Here is a 23,411-nt window from a genome sequence, read left to right as displayed (position 1 = left end):
GTGAGTTTCTCAACATTATAATAACCAAACAGTCACTCTGATGCTCAAATGAGCAACATTAGAAAGCTTTTAAGAAACTGGGCTTTAGTTGGTCTAGCATGTCTTATTATAGCGAGGCCTTTATAGTAAGATCACGTTTCTGGATTAGAAACCAGTTTCCTGGTTCCTGGCAAATGTTACGCAAGTGATGATAGTGATGGTCATTAACTGGAGTGTTTCTGCAGGCTGCACGCTGAAAGACCTTGGGCAGCAAGAAGAAATGACTGCATACACAGGAGGGTCAGTCCTGCTGCCCTGCTACTGCACTGACCTACATACCAAACCTGAAGGATTCATCTGGGAAAGAGACATCACAAACAGAGACACATGGGAAGAGATATCCAGTGAGAGTGGTCAGTACAGAGACAGATTTCAGCTGGTTAATGGTCACTCTCCAGGAAATCTCTCTCTACTCATATCACACCTGACTGAAGAGGATGGAGGAGTGTACAGGTGTAATGTTAAAGAAAAAGGACACGTCTTCATCAAACTCACTGTTAAAGGTAAGACTTTAAAATGCTTTAGTCCTCTGGCTTTGCAGTAGTGCTGGAATGTGGGGCAGTCATGGGCTGGAGGTTAGGGATCCAGCCTTGTGACCGGAAGGTCGCTGGTTCAATCCCCAGAGCTGACAGCACATGACTGAGGTATCCTTGAGCAAGACACCTAACCCCCAACTGCTCCCCAGGTGCTGCGGATTGGGCTGCCCACCGCTCCGGGCAAGTGTGCTCACTGCCCACTAGTGTGTGTGCGCTCACTAGAGTGTATGTGGTGTTCCACTTCACGGATGGGTTAAAATGCAGAGGTGAAATTTCCCTGTTGTGGGACTAATAAGGGTCTCTTAATGTAGACTACTAATAATGGTAATAAATATAGCCACAAGACCTGATGCAGTTTGGGCCATATTTACAGACCGAGAGAAACTGAAAGGACAAAGCCTTAATTTGCCATAAATGTGAGCTAGCCTTTTACCATTATATGTATTATAGTTTACTTGTATGAGGCCTTCAACTAAGATGTGTAGTTTTTTTCTGATTGGCCTTTTGGCTTTGGTAAAATAAGCTGTAAATGTTGAATAAGTAAAAAATAAAAGAAGTTAAGAAAAGAAGTTCAATATCTGACATTAACATGTCATCAGGAAGGCATTGTAAAAATGCAGGGGTAGGCTGGTCAGTGGGATCAATAACCATTTAACTGGAACTGAATTTGAGTTGACTGATTTCCTTCAAACTTTGTTCAAAAGCAACAGTAATCACTCTGGTGGCTGGTAGTCTTCAGTCTTAGAGATAGTTCAGCACTCAAACTGACATCAGACAGTCATTATAAGAAACTTCAGAATGCTTTTTTTAGAAACTGGGCTTAAGCTGGTCAAGCGTGTGTTATTCTAATGATGCATTTAACGTAAAATCCTTTATTCTATATGAGTAAGAGTTATGCAGGTGAACACAAAGTGGTATGAGGAAATTTAATCATAATTATAAAACACTTCCACATATTCAGAGAGTGAAGGTCATTAACTGGTCTGTTTCTGCAGGCTGCATAATGAAGAACAGTGGCCAGACAAAACACATCCCTGCATCTAAAGGAGGGTCAGCACTGCTGCCCTGTTCCTGCACCGAGCTAAACACCAAACCCGAGACACTGAATTGGAGTAAATATAATACAAACAGGCACAGATGGGAGAAGATAGCCAATGCAAGTGGTCAGTACAGAGACAGAGTTCAGCTGGTTAATGGTCACTCTCCAGGAAATCTCTCTCTCCTCATATCACACCTGACTGAACAGGATGGAGGAACCTACCTGTGTCATGGTGGATTAAAAAAATACATCTACGTCGTACTCACTGTTAAAGGTAAATCTTTAAAGCTTTGTGAGTTTTAATTTTCCGTATTTTTATTTTTCTACATGATTTGACTCATTTGCATTGTGTGAAAATTTCATGCTAAATAAAATGCTTAAAAAGGACTAGGACTACATTTTGAAATGGCCTTGCATTAAACATTAAGAAAGTTTTTATATTTTTTCTCTCGTTATTTTGTGGAGGTTATTTATTTATTTATTTAGGGCAGTGGTGATATACAGTACTGTGCTGAAAGGCACCCAAGACACTTTTTCAAAATCTATTTATGTATGTAGTTTGTGTTTATTTGCTAAGAAAAATGTTAATATTTGAAATTTATAAAATATTAATTAATAATGATATATAATAAATAGTGTTTTTATGGATGTTAGTGTGTTTGTTTAACCATTTTCAAGCCTCTCCTTGATGTAGTGTAATAAATATAGTAATATTCTGCTTTAAATTGCTTCAAAACTTCATTTGTACAGAAAAAATTAGCAACACAGCAAACATAAAATCCTGAACCTAATCACTGAAAGCAAAAACATACTGCCACAGTTTTCATCACACCCATCAAAATCTCTCTTTCCAGAGGCTCCGCAATCAAAAACTACTCCAACACTTGATAGTAACATTCATGTGAACACTTCAGCTGAACCTTTCTCCACAACTTCTTCTCATGAAGGTAGCATCAAACTCCATTCACATCAGCTTCACATGTTACCATAAAACACACATGTGAACAGTATAAGTGTTACTATAAATGATATTTTCTGATTTAACCACCTTGGAAATGTGGGTCATCAAAATATTAAGACAATTTTTAATTTTTTGGACACACGTTTTCACTGTCCTATATAGATGATCTGCAGATACTAACATTATTAACATACTGTAACATACTTCATTATTAATGGAATTATGGTTAAGTTAGGCGTAGGAGTAGGTGTAGGTTTAGTGTTGAAGTTAAGGTTAGGGTTAGGTTTAGTAGTAGGTGTAGGTTTAGTAATGGAGTTAGCGTTAGGGTTAGGTTTAGTAGTAGGTGTAGGTTTAGTAATGGAGTTAGCATTAGGGTTAGGTTTAGTAGTAAGTGTAGGTTTAGTATTGGAGTTAAGGTTAGTGTTAGGTTTAGTAGTAGGTGTAGGTTTAATGTTGGAGTTAAGGTTAAGTTTAGTAGTAGGTGTAGGTTTAGTGTTGGAGTTAAGGTTAGTGTTACGTTTAGTGGTAGGTGTAGGTTTAATGTTGGAGTTAAGGTTAGGGTTAGGTTTAGGAGTAAGTGTAGGTTAAGTGTTGGAGTTAAGGTTAGGTTTAGGAGTAAGTGTAGGTTTAGTGTTGGGGTTAAGGTTAGGTTTAGGAGTAGGTGTAGGTTTAGTGTTGGAGTTAAGGTTAGTGTTACGTTTAGTAGTAGGTGTAGGTTTAATGTTGGAGTTAAGGTTAGGGTTAGGTTTAGGAGTAAGTGTAGGTTAAGTGTTGGGGTTAAGGTTAGGTTTAGTAGTAGGTGTAGGTTTAGTATTGGAGTTAGCGTTAGGGTTAGGTTTAGTAGTAGGTGTAGGCTTAGTATTGGGGTTAAGGTTAGGTTTAGTAGTAGGTGTAGGTTTAGTGTTGGAGTTAAGGTTAGTGTTACGTTTAGTAGTAGGTGTAGGTTTAATGTTGGAGTTAAGGATAGGGTTAGGTTTAGGAGTAGGTGTAGGTTTAGTGTTGGAGTTAAGGTTAGGTTTAGGAGTAGGTGTAGGTTTAGTGTTGGAGTTAAGGTTAGTGTTAGGTTTAGGAGTAGGTATAGGTTTAGTGTTGGAGTTAAGGTTAGTGTTAGGTTTAGTAGTAGGTGTAGGTGTAGTGTTGGAGTTAAGGTTAGGTTTAGGAGTAGGTGTAGGTTTAGTGTTGGAGTTAAGGTTAGTGTTAGGTTTAGGAGTAGGTGTAGGTATAGTGTTGGAGTTAAGGTTAGTGTTAGGTTTAGGAGTAGGTGTAGGTTTAGTTTTGGAGTTAAGGTTAGTGTTAGGTTTAGGAGTAGGTGTAGGTATAGTGTTGGAGTTAAGGTTAGTGTTAGGTTTAGGAGTAGGTGTAGGTTTAGTGTTGGAGTTAAGGTTAGTGTTAGGTTTATGAACAGGAGTCAGTTTAGTGCTGTAGTGTTCCTCAGTGTTCTACTGTCTTGCAGTGTTCTTTTTGGTATTGTACTTTGAGTACATTCACACCTGACTGATGTTGTTGTTACAGAGCCTCCACAGCCTCTGCCTTTCGTCCCCTTTGGCTTGGTGACTGTGATCTTTCTCCACATTATAGTAGCTGTGGTTTATCACACCAAGAGAAACAAAGGTACAAACTACACAATCCAGCCATTGTTGTCTTGCTATTGTTATTGTATGTGTGAAAGTTCCTGATTTGTGTCCATCCATCCATCCATCCATTTCCTAAGCCGCTTCTCCAACAGGGTCGCGGGGGGGAGCTGGAGCCTATCCCAGCAGTCTTCGGGCGGAAGGCAGGATACACCCTGGACAGGTCGCCAGTTCCTGATTTGTGCATGAACTGAAATTTTCTTGTTGATCTTCGGTGCCCAAGAACCAGATACTGCCACTGTTCCTTAGAGCAGTGCTGATGATGAAGAAGCAGTGAGTCTACAGCACAGAATCAAACGGACAGGCATCAACAGGCCGGCTACTGACGACACACCTGATCAACAGACAAGCTGGGTGGAAGGAGCGGAAACATGGTCAGGGGCTGTCTTCAGCTGAGAAGGCTGGTCTGAGTGAGGAAGCGGACTGATTGGCAAGCGCTGACGCCTCTGGATATTTGTCTCTCTTCCTACTAATATGGGCTTCTTTTCCCAGTAGATTGAGAGAGATCTCTTATACAGGAGCAGAGCTGACAGAGAAAAACCCCACATCAGAAGATGAACTGAACCTGGAACGGTCAGACTTCTGCCTGAGTGAAGAGCTACTCACTCGCAGTGTGAAACAATAAAATAGCTCTGCCTTCCCACACCACTGTTAATGCATATTTAGTTTAATACATTTCTAAGGTTCAGTTTTCTGGATTGCTTTGCAACAATTTTAGCATCTACATTTCTATAAAAATAGGCTTGTTAGTTACACCATTGGTTAAGAGGATGGGCAACACAAATTTACATCAAAAGGTGGGCTAACGTCTTCCAGCAAGGCAGCAGCCTCTGATGAAGTGGATAGTAAGTATAGTTAGAAGAATAAAGAGGGGCATTACTTTAGAAACAAACAAGAGAAGAAAGAGGAACAGCTCACAGGACATTTGCTACATCACTATATTTAGTGTAGAGTGACAGACAATGAAGGACAAAACAGTCTGATCACAGTTCCTCTTTGATGTGCCAGTGTTTGAGTGCAGACGTGTCCAGCAAAGTCCTTCTTAGAAAGTCCGAGGAGTTTGTGGTGTGTTTATATTGTGAAGAAACTTCTGAAGAGGTGCTGTGGTGGTTTGGTACTTGTGCAGCTGACAGATCAGTGGCTGTATGTAGTGAGGAGGTTCTGTAACTCGGGAAGAATGCAGGTTTGTTTTTATCTGCTGCTTGTGCTCCGTCTTGCTGAAGGTAGGTGCACCATTCTTTCTCTTACTGTAGATACTCCAGCATAAATAACACGGTGCCATTTAAAGCTTATTTCAAACTCATGCTGTAATCTTACTGATGGTTTGACAGCAACTGAACTTCAGTTGATTTTCCTTCAAACTTTCTTCAAAAGCTACTTACTTCAAGTTATCACTCTGGTGGCCGATTGTCTTCACTCTTAGAAATGTTTCTCCGCTCAGACTGACAGACAGTTATTAAGTGTGTTCCTTTCAATAAAAAGTTGCATTTATATAGCGCCTTTCACAAACCCAAGGTCACTTCACATAGCACGGGCAAAAAATAAATAAATAAATAAATAAAAGAACTAGGTTGGTTAGTTATGCAGGTTGGTTAGTGTAGTGGTTAACACCTCTGCCTTCTACACTGTAGACTGGGGTTCAATCCCCACCTGGGTAAGCACCCTACACTATACCAATAAGAGTCCTTGGGCAAGACTCCTAACACCACCTTGGCCTACCTGTGTAAAATGATCAAACTGTAAGTCGCTCTGGATAAGAGTGTCAGCCAAATGCTGTAAATGTAACTAAGCAGTGGAGGAGGAAGAAAAATGTTTATTAAAGAGAAAAGTCTTTAAGTAAGATTTGAAAGAGGAAAGAGAAGAACAGTCCCTGAGGGATTGAGGAAGAGCATTCCAGAGTTTGGGGGCCATGGCACTGAAGGACCTTCCTCCCAAAGTGGAGACTTTGGTGCATGGGACAGTAAGTAAGTTATTACAAGAAGACCTGAGAGAGCGAGAGGGAGTGTAAGAGGTCAGCAGTTATGCAAGGCTTTGAAAGTGAGTAGTAAGATTTTAAACTTTATACGGGACGGGACCGGCAGCCAGTGTAGCTGAGAGAGAACGGGGGTGATGTGAGCTGAACGCTTGGTGTGGGTGAGCACTCTAGCCACAGAGTTCTGAATGTACTGTAGCTTTTGGACAGACTTTACAGGGAGACCAACAAAGAGGGAGTTACAGTAGTCAATACAGGACATAAGGAAGGCACGAACCAGAGTTTTTGCATCATTATCGGTCAGGAACGGTCGAAGACGAGCAATGTTATATAAATAAGAGAATGTAGTCTTAGTGAGGAATTTCATATGCAGATCAAAATTAAGTGATACGTCGAGTAAAACACCAAGATTTCTAACAGGTGCAGGCTTAACGAGCAGGCCATCAATACGAGCTGAAAAGCTGGAGGTAACTTTAGAATGCTTTTTAGAAACTGTGCTTAAGGTCATGAAGCAAGGATTATTCTAATGAAGCATTTAAAGTAAAATTGAGTAAAAACTTAAATTGTAAAGCACTTAGACATATTTTGGGGGGTTTTGAGTCTGGTGGCCTTGGTAAGGGTCACTCTCCAGGAAATCTCTCTCTATTCATGTCACACCAGACTGAACAGGATGGTACAATCTACCAGTGTGATAGTGCATCCAGTGGAGACAGTTACATCAAACTAAACCTTTAAAGCGTTGTTGCATTGCCGTCAAAACAACAAGAAATGATCACATTTTTATTTTTCTAAAGCATTTGAACACAACAACTCTCCTTTAAATTGAAATGCTAAACAGACTGATAGATATGCTCCAAAATAACTTGGAATAAAATATTGTGAAATTATCATTAAAAGTTTACGTACTTGTGCTGGAATCTAGTTTAATGATATTAGATTACTTTGTAATGAAAAATTGTGTTATTTTGCTTTTGTTATGTAAAATGAACCTCGATGCTTGAAGTCTTGTGTAATATATTGCTTTAAATTGTTGACTTGCTAAGCTTTTTGTGGTGCACCCTCATTGATGGTAGATGTTAAAGTATGAGGTGATGGTAATAGTAAATTGCTGCCAGTAGCAGTAATCAGGGGTGTGAAATCTCCTGTCTCTCTTTTAAACTGCTTCCAGTAAGTTCTCCTCAAATTGTCCCTAAACACAGCACATTTCTGTGAAAATTTAGTTTGAAAAATAAAAATAAACCCCAGTTGTTCAGCTGAAGGGTGTTTATAGTGAAGTCTTTGCACCTGTGTGTTTCTGCAGGCTGCATTCTGGAAAAAGGTTCAGAAATGCTGTCTATCACTGCTCATACAGGAGGGTCAGTACTGCTGCCCTGCTACTGCACTGACCTACACACCACACCTGAGACATTCACCTGGAAGAAATTTGACACAAACAGAAGCACATGGCAAGAGATATCCAACGAGAGTGGTCAGTACAGTACCAGAGTTCAGCTGTTTAATGATCACTCTCCAGGAAATCTCTCTCTACTCATATCACACCTGACTGAAAAGGATGGAGGAGATTACAGTTGTAGGGTTATGAATAATGGATCCAAGTACATCAGACTCACTGTTGAAGGTAAAACACTGATCTCTATTCCGAGTGCAATGTGTGGTGAATCAACTGTAAAGATTGTTAGTTTTACATTGCTAATGCTTCAAGAAGAACTGTAAAGAGGGCTCTGTACTGAGGGTGTAGCTGTATGTATTGTTAAAGTATGTGTACAGTGACACTTTAACCTACTTGTGGTACCCTGGAGCTACAGGTGGTCTTAAGTCCTATGGGTGTAGTTACAAGCTATAGGCAGAATTGTTTTACATTTTGCCTAGGCCTGTGATAAAGGAGTCTGGCCGAAGTTCAATTTCAAAATGCAATAATATTCAACAATTTCATAATATCAGGCTATAGCCTATTCCTGACACCAGTGCAGCAGATATCACCCTACCTTTTCCAACCTTTCTACCCCATGGTAATACAAACCAATATCACACAATAAATCAGAAAGCTTGATTCATATAAACATGGCCAACATGGCAGCTTCCTTGTCACCGTTCAAAGTTAAGCTGGCATATTAATGACAAACTGATAATATATAAGACATTGATAGTGCTGACAGAAAACAAATCATCTTAATATCCTTTACTTATTTTATTGGGTAGGCCCATAATCAATCTGGGTGTACCCGGGCAATGGAGGGGAACTAAACAAATAAATGTGTAATAAACATGGCCGATCAATGGCCCTGAATTATTTGGAGGCTTCATCCCAGGTGAGCCTGTATACACACTCACCGGCCACTTTATTAGGTACAGTTCAGTTGCTTGTTAATACAAATATACATTTGCATTTGGGCATGTAGAGGTGGTCAAGACAACTTGCTGAAGTGCAGACAGAGCATCAGAACGGGGAAGAAAGGGGATTTAAGTGACTTTGAACATGACATGGTTGTTGGTACCAGACGGGCTGGTCTGAGTATTTCAGAAACTGCTGATCTACTGGGATTTTCACGCACAACCATCTCCAGGGTTTACAGAGAATGGTCAGAAAAAGAGGAAATATCCAGTGAGCGGTCAGTTGTGTGGACGAAAATGCCTTGTTGATGTGAGAGGTCAGAGGAGAATGGGCAGACTGGTTCCAGATGATAGAAAGACAACAGGAACTCAAATAACCAACCAAAATCTCTGAGGAACGTTTCCAACATCTTGTTGAAAGTATGCCGTGAAGAATTAAGGCAGTTCTTAAGGCAAAAGGGGGTCCAACCTTATAATATTATAAATTAAAATATTCTTTTTGACCAACTTGATTGTATTCTGTAAATATGAACAAGCTTTTAATGCAGCACACAGGGACAAACTGCAAAGTTCAAAGAATATTCAAGTTACGTCATTTTGAAATATTCCACAGTAAGCAGTTGTGCTGGTAACAGGTGAGGGTTTCATGATTGGATATAAAAGGAATGTCTACCAAAGAGATTTTGCAAGCAAAGATGAGTTGTGGATGATCACTTTGTGCCAAACTTCATGACAGATTTGTCAAAAAGTTCAAAAAGAGCATTTCCCAGCTAAACCTACAACTACTCAAGTGGTCAGTGAGGGAACCAGTCCAGTTATCTCAACCCGTTCTTCCTTGACAGTGTCTTCGCCAAATGATTATGTCGCATTCATTTCATGAACTCAAGCACATAATCAAGTGTACTAACCAGTTCCCCACACAGCTACATAATTGTTTACCCTCTTTCTTCTTTCAAATACAGCTGCATCCAGTCCATCAGACATTGATTCGAAGTTCTTCATTTATGCTGCTGTGGGGGGCTCATTGCTGTTGATGGTCCTCGGTGGGGTCATCTACTGGAGATACAGAGGTATACACACATCCACAAACACTTCATTTATCTTTCTCATACCCTTAGTGTTTGGAGCTCTCTGGAAGTGTCTGTGGTTTGATTCCACAGCTCAGAGACGAGGACAGATGGAGGGCTGTGAGAGGAAACCAGACCTGAGAAGAGATCAGGAGATACAGGTAAGATCAGGAGCTTAGCCTAGGTAACGGTGACAGTGTAATGAATGCTAAGTAGTGATTGGAGGAGAAAATTAACTGGACATTTAGTAAAGATGGAGAGATTATGTCTGGATTGTGATTGGCAATGACAAATTAGTTCATGTTTCTGCTGTGCTGCTAGTTAAATGCCCACCACTTGTTCCATCATCCCACTGGACCAGAACCCCTGAATTAGTTAGAGACCCCACACTATGCAGATTTTGTTCAAATAATTAGCCCTTGTGCTGAATCAAATATATTAATTAATATTAAAGTTTAAAACCCCAATATAGTTACAATGTAAGTGTTCCTGTATGTTTTGCTTGTTCATAAAGTGTCTAATTGGCCAAATGTGTGATCTTACAGACCGATTGTGAGGTGCTGTACGCTACTGTAAATAAAGAGAACAAGTGCAACAAAGTTCAAGAAACAGTGAGTATTATTGCATTTGTATGTTTACTTAAGCTACGTTTACATGACTTTACCTCAATTTTAGCTCCAATTCTCATTGTAGCTGAGTCTGTGTTGGTGTGCGCTGGTCTGGAGTCTTTTGGGCAGTCAGAGTGGACAGTTGAGAGCAGATGTTGGGTAGTGTGTGAGGGGCACAGACTCTTACTACTACATTATCAAGCAGAAACTAGACTGATTTAAACATTTTCCAGAGCATTTCTATTTGTGTATTTTATATAGTGTATAGCTGAAATGTGCTCCAGTTTACATCACTGTATTCCTACATGAAAAACATACATGAAATGGATTGAATGGATTCTGGTCTGAGGAAAAAGTACAAGTCTGAGACTGAGACCAAGACAAGACTGAGACCTTTAACTTGTGGTATTTGAGTTGAGTACTAAAACAGTATATAAACGAGTAAAAGTGTTCTGGAAATAATCATATCACCCTTATAATTGATTGATATTAATGTTGTAATATGCAGCTTTAGAATTAGTAACTAATGCTTGTTAAGTCTTAAGAAGCTTAATTAAGGGTCTCATAAAGTCTCTGCTTAATGTGTTATTTCTTCAGGATGATGTGACGTACTCTGCTGTAGTCCACAGCAACGCATCAGCACCAGCAGACAAACTGATGGACACTGAAGATACTGCTGAATACGCCAAACTGAACTAACACACACAAACACACACACACACACACACACACACACACACACACACACACACACACACACACACACACACACACACACACAGATTTGTTGACTTTGCTGAACATCGACTGGATGTTGCAGTTGTTGTGGTCAGTTTCATTACCTTTCTCCTCACTGTGTTACTTCTGTGTCCTCCTCCCTTTTGTATTTTATATATTGAGATTATTTTGTTTGTTTTACCTTTTAGACTTGTTAGAAACTGTATCTCACCTTTAAGTAAGATGTGGCCTAAAACGGCCACAAACAGTTTATTAAGTAGCTTCCTCCTACTTGGTGAAACGTTAAGAATTTTGATGGTATTGATGGTGTTTGATGATATTCGAAAGCCTTTGTAGTGCTGAAAAAAGGTTAAAGGTTAAAGCTGTGTAACTTGAACAAAAGCATTCACAGTCACATGCAAAAGTTTGAGCACTCTTCAATACATTTTGTTTAGTTGATTTTCTTATTGAAATTAATACATTCTCTACAGAGAACACACACCTACATGTTTTATCACACAATTACTCTTTAGTGCTGAATCCAACATAATGGAAAATAAGTACCCAACTGTGAACTGTTTTTGGACATAATATGTAAATGTAAATGTCTGTCTGCTCTGGGCAGCTGGAATCTGTTTTTTTCTAGTTTTGTGTATGTCTTTGTTTTACAGTGTTTATAATTGATTTTGATTGATTTTGATATCATATTTTTTTTTCGGGGGTCTAATTTATTTTCCTTAATAAGTCGAGATCACCAGCTGTAAAGGATTGTGTGGTTTCTGTTTATACCTGCTGAGAATGATACAGGCTAGTGTGACGTGGTCTTACCAACCTGGCCTCATGGGATATACGTACCTCTGACCACTTTTTCACAGAGCCACGAATACGTACCCTCAAGTACATTTTGCTGCACTTTTGAGAAACAAATGTCCACTGGGGGTGCTATAGAGAAGCTTTTACTTTAATGTAACATTGCGATAATTTTGCCTTTGAAAACGACTGTATTTGATGTGTTTATTAATTTTTAAGCTGTCAGTCATCAGCGCTGTTTTAATGATAAAATGTAGAATAATTTCAGAGCACCTGTGATGTCTGCCGGCTCATGAGTGGGCAAAGCAGGTAGCTAATGCCACCTATAACACAGCATTAGGTACGTAGCTTTAGCTATAGCTGGGGCTTTTCTCCTATAACATTAGTTTGGTGTATATAGCAGATTGTGTAATTGCTGGCTACCAAGCAGAGGTTCCCACAACCTTTTGCCTGAAGATATAAGGGGGATGGGGGTTCTGTCTACTGATTTAGGGGCAATTTATCTAGCCTCCTTCAATTAACATGTCCTTTACTGCTTGCATATGGAAAATAAACCTTAAAGGCATAAAAGACACCACACAGACCCAAGCATGTCATTTTGAGTACCATGTCAAAACGTTACTGACCCCCCTGAATTCTTCTGTTTTCATGTATTTATCACAGTTAAATAAACACAAAATGTAATTTTTAAATGATCATTTCATTTAGTGAAAAAAAAAAAGTTATTTTATGTAACACCATGTGATCCTATGTGAAAATGACATTGCCTCCTTAGTCACACGACTAAAAACACCCAGGCTTGATTCCTGCCATCCTGTTGAATCTAAGCAGCACTTAAATTGAAACTTTCTAGCAATGTAACATCAGGCTCAACAAGTCAGACACTATGCCATGACTTAAATATATTCATCTGTAAGGGGTTTTCAGGCCATTTCTATGTATCTGGGAATCCAAGTGTGAGACCCCCAAACATGAAAATATGAAACATGCTGTCACGATGCTGTCAATCTTCCCAGAGGTGGCTCGCAAAATTCATCCCAAACCATATTAACAACTCATCCAGGAAATCACAAGTGAACCCAGATAAACAGTAAGGAACTATTGGCCCCACTCACCTCAGATAAGATCATCCTTCTTTCCACCATTAGAAAGAGACTGGGCATAATGGTAGGCATGAGAGGGTTGCTAACTGCTAACCAAGAAGATAAAAGCTTGTCTCAAGTTTTCCAAAACACCTTGATGACCCACACGGGTCCTGTTACATCTGGCATAAAGCAACCACTGTATTCCACAATGATAGTCATACCAACACTCAAACATGGTGGAGGTAGTGTGATGGTGTGGGGATTCTTTATAGCTTCAAAGCTTGAGTGACTTGCCATGAGTGTCATAATCGTCTCTCCGCTCAATCAGCATCAGAGCTTCACTGGACTCTAGAGCAGTGGAGACGTGTTCTCTAGATTGATGAATCATGCTTCTCTGTCTGCCAATCTGATGGACAAGAGTTTGGCGGTTGCCAGTAGAACAGTCCTTGTCTGACTGCATTGTGCTAAGTGTAAAGTTTGGTGGAGGGGGGATTATGGAGTGGGGTCATTTTTCAGGAGTTGGGCTCGGCCCCTTAGTTCCAATGAAAGGAAATCTTAATGCTTCAGCAGACCAAGAGATTTTGGACAATTTCATGCTCCCAACTTTGTGGGAACAGTTTGGGGGACGGCCCCTTCCTGTTCCGACATGACTGCTCACCAGTGCACAAAGCAGGTCCATAAAGACACGGATGAGTGAGTTTGGTGTGGAAGAACTTGACTGGCCTGCAGAGAGTCCTGACCTCAACCCGATAGAACACCTTTGGGATCAATTGGAGTGGAGACTGTGAGCCAGGCCTTCTTGTCCAAAATCAGTGTCTGACCTCACCAGTGCGCTTCTGGAAGAACGGTCAAAAATTCCCATAAACACGCTGCTAACTCTTGTGGAAAGCCTTTCCAGAAGAGTTGAAGCTGTTATAGCTGCAAAGGGTGGGCCGACATCATATTAAACCCTATGGATTAAGAATGGGGTGTCACTCAAGTGAATACTTTTGTCAATATAACGTATAACATGGCTGAAGAGGTGTGAATACTTGTGCATACGCATGTAAGAATATCTATACATATGCAGCTCTAAATAGATATTTACTATAAAAAAGATGTACCAAATATTACAGAATATTATGGATATTTTTCAAAGATTTACATCTGTACAGTGAGCAAATAAACAAGTTAGAGTGCCACAGCTCTGGGAAGAAGCTGTTAACATGTCTGGTTGTAGGGCCAAGTTGACCACATCATCAACAGATGTGTAATGTCTGTATGCAGACTGCAGGGGACCCAGCAGACAGTTTGTAATGTCAGGTAGGCTAGGACCAGTCATTCAAAGACCTTGATCACTTTACAACAGTGTTGCTCTGCGTGTCTGTCTGCTCTGTGCAGCTGGAAGCTGGTGGGGTGCGGATCACAATCCAGGGTCAAATCAGAAGCCAGGTCTCCATGTAACAAAGGACAAATGCCTTTGAAAACCCATTGCTGGTTTTGTTTAGCAGAATTAGGTCTTCCAATTCGTTGTGTAGAGATCACAGATTGGAGAGGAAAGATCATGAAGGTGTACAAATACCTCTGAAGGTTTTTGCCTAAAGTCTGGAATAATATCAGGAGAACTGCTCTCCCTGAAAGTTACTAACTGTTCCCTGCTTCAAGTGACTGAAGTGACTAGTAGGTATAATAGTGTAGAGAGAAAACGAGAGGCTAGACTTTAACAAATGACCACGTGTGATGATGTGTAAAAGAAAAGCAAACAGCTGACAGGATGCTGCCATATCATTAAATTTAGTGTGGGTGAGTGACAGAGAGAGAGAGAGAGAGAGAGAGAGAGAAATGAGCTCATCTAAACATATTTCCTGTTTGAGGCGCCAAAGTGTGAATGCAGTTCATTACTTCTGAACCACTTGCAAGATTTCTTCATGTGCTGACTGTTTCAGCTAGACTGGAGATTTGAAGAAGTTCTGCAGAAGTTCTGTGGTAGTGTGGTGTAAGTGAGGCTAACAGATTGATCAGTAAAGTGAGTGTAGGAGCGGTCGAACCTGCAGTCGTGCTGTATCTGTATGTAGTGGGGAGGATCTATAATAGACTTGGATCTATATAGAGGATCTATATAGACTTGTTTGTATCTGATGCTTGTGTTCCACGTTGCTGAAGGTGAGTGGCCTTTACTTCTATCGCAGTAGAAACTCGAACCATTTCACGTTTATTTTGAAAGTATGCTGTAGCTTTACTGATGATGTATGTATGTATGCACTGGGCAGCGACTGAAAATCAATATAAACAAGTATTCTGTATAATAATCGTCATAAACCAGTATTCTGCCAAGAAATGTAGTTCCTTTAGAGTATGATTTGCTGCCTTGCAACCCTGGACATTTTGATAAAACGACCGTTTGGTCGCCCATTGCTGTATATTTCAGTCATTTATTTATTTATTTATTTTTGTGTGGACGTTTCTGTCATGGGAGAATGAACACATCACTGTTTAATGCAAAAACATGGGGGTGGTAACCTCAGAGGCACATCACAGTACCTTTAGTACTCTGTGTCCTATAATCTTGTACTAGAAAACACTTATTAAAGGTTCAAATTAACTTTAAAACCACTGTTGGACCTTTGAGAGAATAATTATCTTGTTTACCTTCAAGAAAACAATGAGTGTCTTTATTTCTAATAGTGTTTGTGATGTTGTGCACTGTGTACTATAAGAGAAGCACGAGGACGAGCTGACAGGATGCTGTCACATCACTATATTTGGTGTGGGGGAGTGACAGAGAGAGAAAGATGAGCTCATCTGAACACAGTTCCTCTTTCAGGTGCAATCATTTGAGTGCGGAAGAGTCCAGTGAAGTCCAGCTGAGAGAGATACAGGATTTGCTCGTGTGCTGGTCGTGTCAGGTGGACTGTAGGTCTGTAAAGAGCTCTGCAGAAGTCCTGAGATGGTGTAGTTTTTGAGTAGCTGACAGATCGGTCAGTAGAGGGGGTTGTAAGAGTGGTCATATCTGCAGTCGTGCTGTCTCTGTATGTAGTGAGGAGGCTCTGTAACTCAGGAAGAATGCAGGTTGGTTTGTATCTGCTGCTTGTGCTCCACATTGCTGAAGGTGAGTGAAGCATTAAATCTCTTACTGTAGACACTAGTGTAACACAGTACTGTGTAAATCTTCATTTTGAATCTTGCTGTAATCTTACTGATGACGTGGGAATGGAAGGATATGAACTGCACAGCAATTCAAATCATTGGAGTTGATTGTTTGCCTTCAAAGCCACATCACACTTATTTAAAGTAGCTCTAACTGTTTCAGCTGTTTCAGGCTGAAGTGAGTTTCTCTACAGTATAATAACATTAGTAACTGAAAGCTTTAGGAAACTGTGTTTAGGTGGTCAAGCATGTCTTTTTATAACGATGGCTTTACAGTAAAATTCTGTTTATGGTTGATCAAGTGTTGCACAAGTGATGATAGTGAAGGTCATTGACTGGTGTGTTTTTGCAGGCTGCAAACTGAAAGATGGAAAGACAGAAGAGATTACTGCATACACAGGAGGGTCAGCACTGCTGCCCTGTTACTGCACTGACCCACAAGCCACACCTGGGAGATTTACCTGGAGGAAACTTAGCACAGACATAGACATATGGGAAGAGATGTCCAGTGAAAGTGGTCAGTACAGAGACAGAGTTCAGCTGGTTAATGGTCACTCTCCAGGAAATCTCTCTCTACTCATATCACTCCTGACTGAAGAGGATGGAGGATATTACAGGTGTGAAGTTGAAGGCAGAATCAAATATATCAGACTCACAGTTAAAGGTAAAACTCTGTTTTGATCCACACAAACAGTGAAGAGATCATCTCATATCTAGATGCCTGATATAATAAACTTTGTTGTTAAACATTCCAAATGCATTGGGTCTCTGGTTTTGCAGTAGTACTGAAAGAACGACTAATGATACTAGATTCTTTAATAATCATGGTGAAGTTATTAAACAGTTGTTGTGGTGCTTAGCTACATATAATGACACTCCACCTTTGAGATCAAGAGTAATACACTGTTTTATATTGCCAAGGTATTGCTAAGTGTTTTGTAGGGCACCTTTATTTATGCAGTACTTGTTTAATAGTGGTTACTGTGAGTGGCCGTAGTCAGGTGTGGAGAAATATAGTGAAAGAGAACTTCAGTGATCTGGTATCTGATGATAAACTATGTGTTAAGACATTTTTTACTGGTCATTCTTACTCATAAGGCCTCATTTAGTGCTTCTGGATGAGTCGTCACCTGCATACAACAATCCTCAATCCTGAATGTGTCTCTACAGGCTGCACTCTGACCAAGACAACATTAGATATCACAGCTCATACAGGAGGGTCAGTACTGCTGCCCTGCTCCTGCACTGAGCTACGTGCCAAACCCAAGACATTCAGCTGGAACAAACACATCAATCCAAATTGGGACAGCATAACCTTTGAAAGTGGTCAGTACAGAGACAGAGTTCAGCTGTTTAATGGTCACTCTCCAGGAAATCTCTCTCTACTCATATCACACCTGACTGAAGAGGATGGAGGAGATTACAGGTGTGATGCTTTGCCAAGTGGATACACAGACATCAGCCTCACTGTTAAAGGTAAAACACTGGTTTGTTGTCTGAGTGCAAAGTGTGTTGAATGAACTGTGTAAGATTTGTTATCCTTCCAGTACAAATGCTCCAAGAAGAGCTTTAATGAGGGTTCTGTATTGAGGGTGTGAGCAGTAGTTAACATTTTCTCCAGTATATGAATGTTTATCATGTTCTATAATGTCTACAGAAGGGACATTTATATTGTCTCACAGTCCCCACACTGGGACTCTGTATTGGATCTTTCCAACAAAACTGCAGCCCCTCATCACTGCTCACTTGGGTCTTTTTAGCCCTGTTATCTCAGGTATCTGGATCTGCTCTGTCATTGTGTTTGCCTTTTTCTAGTTTCTCCTTTAGTCCTGTGTTTGTATGAATGGCTTTTAGTTTCTACATTGTTTGGTGAAGTCATGTTCACATGTTTATCTTGGAATTCTGAGCCTGTTTCAGGTCGTGTTATTCTGTTATTTCTGTTGAATTTTGTTCCTGGTTTCAGTCTGTTAGCCTGTCTTCTAGTTATTAGGCTGTGGTTTGTCCTGGGTCAGTCCTGTCTGGCTTCACTCTGACACATGCAAGAGTTAAACACGGTCTTTTCTAGGAATCCTCAAGCGAATATGCTTTTGTCCTTTAGCCTCAAACCCATCATTTAGAAACATATATGGTTTGTTGAAGACTGTTTCATGAAGATGCATCTCAGGACATGGAGTTACTCCATACTTTAGTACATAGTATTATAATGAAATTGTACAATTGGACAGCAACGTCTTCTGTAGGCAACATCAGTTTCATTTGGTTGTGCAGTGCAGGTTTCTTATGAGAACACAGCCATAACCAATCCAGCTAAAGTAGTGAAGCACGTTATTGACATTAAATTTCCGTCTCAGTTTTAAAGCATATTAAACTATATATGTGAGATCACTGCCTCGGTGTAATTTGATCTTTTGCTATATTTTATCCATTGATAGCTGAAGTCCACACAGCTGAGATTTCCTGCTGTGTTATTAATCACAAATCATGCTAGCTCACTGAATAGTATGCAAATATAGTGCCGTACTTTTAGAAGGACACTCATTAGTGTAGTAGATAAAGTACAGAAGCTTAAGGTTTTTTATGTAACATTAGATCAGCCAGTAAGACGTGTTCAATGGTGTAGCAGCTCTGGTGACTCCTTATATCTGCTGTTCAGCTCATAAGCAGGCATGAAAAATTCCAAGCAGAAGTTTGAGGTATTTCATGAGTACAGATGCATTTATTGATGTAAATTAATGTTGGTAATTGATTTTTTTTATCTTATTTGTGTTGAGCTGATTTTAGCTTTTTTATTCAGGAGCTTCTTTTTCATAATAAGGAGGCAAATAAGGAGCTAACTTTAGCGTTATGTATGTGTAGGTGTTAATTATTTCAAAGCTTTTTTAAATTTAATTTTAGTAACATTTTAATTAGTTTTCATAAAATCTCACACACTTGGGAGATTTGCAATTCATACGGATCCAGTCCACCAATCTAGCTAATCTGCTCGCTGTAGCGTTTTCTGAAGACTTTATCTAAAGTGTCCACGTATCTTTTCATCTTTTTCTTGCTTGTTCTAATCTGTTTTTCTTGGTCTTCATCCACCTGCAGTGTTGTTGCTGCAGAAAGGGTGATTAGATGAGATCTATCACAGCAATTGGTCTCCTCAGTTCCCAAATGGCAACTTTTTTGGAAGGTGTTGTTGGCATTACTTATTAGATACTGTCAAAGTTTCCTTTCTTTCCAGCAGCTCCAACACTTGACTGGAACACTCATCTGAGATCTTCAACTGAACCTTCTTCCACAATGTCTTCTCATGAAGGTAACAGTAAACTCCATTCACAGATATCAGCTTCACATATGATCTTCTGAATCAAATGTAAACAGCGTTAATGTAACTTGCTGACTAACTACCTTTGAGACATGGATCAGGTCCAGGTTTCCTCAGAAGCATCAGACTGTTAAGATGACCTCATTTTTTTAGTCACGCTTTGTTTTGATGACCCTTTGAAATTGATCTAAAGATACTTACATAGCTAAGAAACTTTCTGGTGATGCTTAATTGATGTTACCTAATACTGTGGTTAGGTGTAGGTTTAGGTGTAGGTGTAGGTTTTGCATTTAATAGATATTTAGTTGAGTATTAGTTAAAGAAAGTCGGAGAATGTCCCTACAGTGGTCCATCTTAGAAAAGTGTCATCAATTTTTAATGGTCAGATAATGGTTCTACTGTCTTATATTGTACTGTTTGCCATGACTTTTTTAGGAAAGTCAAACCTGTATGGTGCTGCTGGTGATGCAGAACCTCATCAGTCTCTGCCCTTCGTCCCCTTTGCCTTGGTGACTGTGATCTTTCTCCACATTATAGTAGCTGTGGTTTATCACACCAAGAGAAACAAAGGTACAAACTACTCAATCAAGCCACTGTAGTCTTGATACTGTTGTTCTATTCAAAATGTACATGATTTGTGCATAAAGTGAAAGTTTCTTGTTTATCTTAACCACTTAATTGCCAGATCCTGCTACAATTTACTACAGCAATGATGAAGATGGAGCAGTGACTGTACAGAAGAGAATAAAACCAACAGACATCAACAGACCAGCTACTGACAAGACTTTATCTGCTGACCAACTCCTGACTTTCACGCCAGATCAGACCATATATTGACTTTCCATCCAGATACCAGCTCCTGACTTCAACATCAGATCAACAGACCAGCTCCTGACTTTCTCACCAGATCAACAGACCAGCTCTTGACTCTCACCAGATCAACAGACCAGCTACTGAGAAAAAACACCTGAATAAAAAGCTTTTCAACTACAAACATGACAAGAAGACCAGCCAAAGTCCAACAGACCTAATCAATAGTTCACCTAGTGACAAACTCATCTGATTAAGAGGAACAGAGAACTGGAGTTTTTACTCATATGACTTGGTTGACCCTCAGAACAGGATATGAACAAGTGCCAATCTGTTTTTGCCCTTTAGATAATAAACTGCAAAATGAGCATTTTTTTCTCAATATTTTTTTCTAAGAAATAAAAAAAAAATCTGTACATCATATCAGATAATATGTAAATATATTTGTAGCTTTTTTGAGAGAGGGGTGAGTGTGTGGGGTGTGGGGGGTGGTGGGTGGGGGATGGATTCACCTTATATTATACCCAGTAACTTGCAGTTGCACATTAATAACACGTGAAATAACAATGTTACTACTGGTGTTACATTCCTATGGAGTTAATTTTGTGCCAAATATTCTAAATAAAATATAAAATTTTCTGTAAACGTATCAGATTTGATAACTCCCAGAATATAACGGCCAGACATGACATGTCGACTTTATTCCCTTCTGTTTCCTCACAGCAGCAGTAACTGGTAGCTGACAGTGATCAGGGGTATTTTCCACACTTTACTGTGTTTAGCTGGTGCTGTGTTTTCTCCCCACAGCTCCGCAGACTCAACACCTGCCTGACCAACACACCTGATCAGCTCGTTAATCAGTTGATGAGCTGGATCAGGTATTTTAATGTAAGGGAATGTTGAAACCATGCGGAGCTGCAGGGCCACAGAACCAGTTAATGAATAAAGTGTTAATAAATAGTGAATTAAACAGCAGCAAATCTCACCTAGTTTACACTTTAGCAGACAATACTAGGCTAGTTAGCACTAGCATCTGCAAGCTTTAAAGGAGGTCCAGCTTTGGTCAACAGCTGTGCTGTACCTAATATACTTGAATGTACAATACATATAAATATATGTAAAAGTTACACTTTATAATAAGTGGACAGCTCCTGTGTTGTTCTTATGAAGTTACAGTAAAATTCTCCTGTCCTGTTACTGCTTTTTGGGTGGAACATCACTTTTTAAAAGTAGCTCCATTTCCCAAACTGACCTGTGAAGTTTCATGTTGTTGATCACTGAATGAGGGGCAGTCGTCAGCTGGATGTTAAGGAACCAATCCGGTGACTGGAAGGTTGTCAGTTTGATCCCCAGAGCCAACAGTACATGACTGAGGTGTCCTTGAGCAAGGTACCTAACCCCCAACTGCTCCCCAGGTGCTGCAGATAAGGCTGCCCACCGCTCTGGGCAGGTGTGCTCACTGCCCCCTAGTGTGTATGTGGTGTTTCACTTTCACGGAGGGGTTAAATGCTGCAGGTGAAATTTCCCTGTTGTGGGACTAAAAAGGGTCACTTAATCTGATGATTTAAAGCCAAACATTGACCAGGTCGTTACATCATGACACAAACATACTATTAGAGCTACATTAATCTATGGAGTCTTTAGCTAAATGGTAGTCGGTGCTTCCTGTGCAGTTATAGTGTCACACCTCATTTTAAAACACCCTGGACAAGTCGCCAGTTCATCATAGGGCAGACACTAGGGCTGAGGGAAAAAATCCATTCTGAGATGCACTGTGATTCGGACGCAAATGATTCTGAATCGATCCCGAATGCCAAGAAGGGATTTTCTCAGTTTTAATTTATAATGTAATGCTAGTGTAACACAAACGGTGGAATGTGGGAATGGGGAAGTGCAGCGTCTGGACGGTCTGTGACGGCACATAGCAAAAACACCAGCAGGAGGTGGGAATTACTGCTGAAGAGTGATGACTGATTGGCAAGCTGAGCAGCTCATTGGCTAATCGCGCTCACAGACGTCATGAACATGCATGAGCTGCCATTTTAAGCTCCTTTAATTCAGGTTTAAAAGCTGTTTAAAATATAACAGCAGTGTTCAAATGTTTGAGGTTTACTGTTCGGGAAATGATCACAATCTTTTACATTAAAATGTTTAAGTGTTTATAAGCTATGATTTTGATAAAATATCAACCCATTCATTTTGGACTCACTTGGGAGCGCCCTCTAGTGTTTGAAAGAACCAGAAGATATTGCAGAGTGGGAATTCTTCTCTCTACACGTTCTCCAAAAACACTAGATGAGCGAGAAATCTGACCGGCTCCCTCTGCATTAAAAGCCAGGTTAGGTCAGGAGTCACAAGCCAAATGTTAAGAAGAGCCATTTTGTCCTTTCAAAAAAAATCTAACCGCCTTGGGAGCCACAACATGTCCAGTATGTGCTGATGTCCTCATACAGGCTAAAAAATATAAATGAAAACACAGTGTAACGAGGAGCGAGATAGCAGACGCATGTGCGGAGGTAAAGTGACTTTATTGAGAGCAAATCCAGGGTCGCGGTCTAAACAGTCCAAGGTCATATAGCCAACACGGAGATATTGAGGTTCAGACATGAGAAGTAACAGACTCAAACCAACACAGAGCTTCAAACAGCACAAACACGACGAGCGAACAACGACCAGCGAAAACAAAGGGCAAACACAGGGCTTAAACACACAGAGACAACAAGAGACAGGTGAAAACAATCAGGGGCGGAGCTACAAAACCAAAACAAAAACGCACATGGACAGGACTGGGAGGGGCCAATCGTGACACACAGGTTTACTTTGCTCTGCTTTAACCTTGAACTGTAGCTGTTTTCCTCCCATTTCCGACAGGAACATTCTCCTCAAAAGTAGAACAATTTCTTGTAAAATGTTTCTCAACATTCGACTGTTTTCTGAGGATGAAGTCGTTTCTCATTCACCAGATTCTTGTTGAATTTTCCCGTTCCACCTTAAATGGTGCCTGAGGCGAACGTAAATGCGACTAAGTCTATTCATCTCCAAATATTCATCCTCAATGCATTTTTATAGCTGCTAACCAGGCGAGACTTCGTTGCTGTGTGACCTGCAGTCTGCACAGCAGGTCTCAGTCTTTGGACTCTTGTAGCTGCAATGAGGGGTTTCTAATAAAGTGTCCAGTGACTGTACAGAGAGAAAAAGAGGGCAGTGGCTTCAGCAACATATGACTACATGAGATGTCGTTCACTGTGTACTACAAGAGAAGGAAGAGGAAGAGCTGACAGGATGCTGTCACATCACTATATTTGGTGTGGGGGAGTGACAGAGAGAGAAAGACGAGCTCATCTGAACACAGTTCCTCTTTCAGGTGCAAAC

The 23,411-nt window shown here is 40.2% G+C and overlaps 2 protein-coding genes across 2 annotated transcripts; both read left to right on the top strand.

The window, feature by feature from the left end:
- Nucleotides 1-196: 196 nt before the first annotated feature.
- LOC119263234 (junctional adhesion molecule-like) lies at nucleotides 197-12,403 on the top strand. Its single transcript, XM_037537839.1, has 7 exons — nucleotides 197-392; nucleotides 474-542; nucleotides 7,479-7,796; nucleotides 9,472-9,579; nucleotides 9,670-9,737; nucleotides 10,122-10,187; nucleotides 10,782-12,403. The coding sequence occupies exons 1-7, from the start codon at nucleotides 197-199 to the stop codon at nucleotides 10,881-10,883; spliced, it is 927 nt and encodes a 308-aa protein (XP_037393736.1). The 3' UTR covers nucleotides 10,884-12,403.
- A 3,216-nt stretch (nucleotides 12,404-15,619) lies between these two features.
- LOC119263233 lies at nucleotides 15,620-20,066 on the top strand. The gene is made up of 6 exons (XM_037537838.1): nucleotides 15,620-15,884; nucleotides 16,275-16,586; nucleotides 17,093-17,398; nucleotides 19,146-19,220; nucleotides 19,665-19,799; nucleotides 19,915-20,066. The coding sequence occupies exons 1-6, from the start codon at nucleotides 15,839-15,841 to the stop codon at nucleotides 20,064-20,066; spliced, it is 1,026 nt and encodes a 341-aa protein (XP_037393735.1). The 5' UTR covers nucleotides 15,620-15,838.
- Nucleotides 20,067-23,411: the final 3,345 nt, after the last annotated feature.

This window comes from Pygocentrus nattereri, chromosome 4, assembly GCF_015220715.1.
Source record: "Pygocentrus nattereri isolate fPygNat1 chromosome 4, fPygNat1.pri, whole genome shotgun sequence".
In the NCBI taxonomy this organism is placed as follows: domain Eukaryota; kingdom Metazoa; phylum Chordata; class Actinopteri; order Characiformes; family Serrasalmidae; genus Pygocentrus; species Pygocentrus nattereri.
Note: the sequence above shows the minus strand (reverse complement) of the source record. Positions and strands in the feature narration are given on the sequence as shown.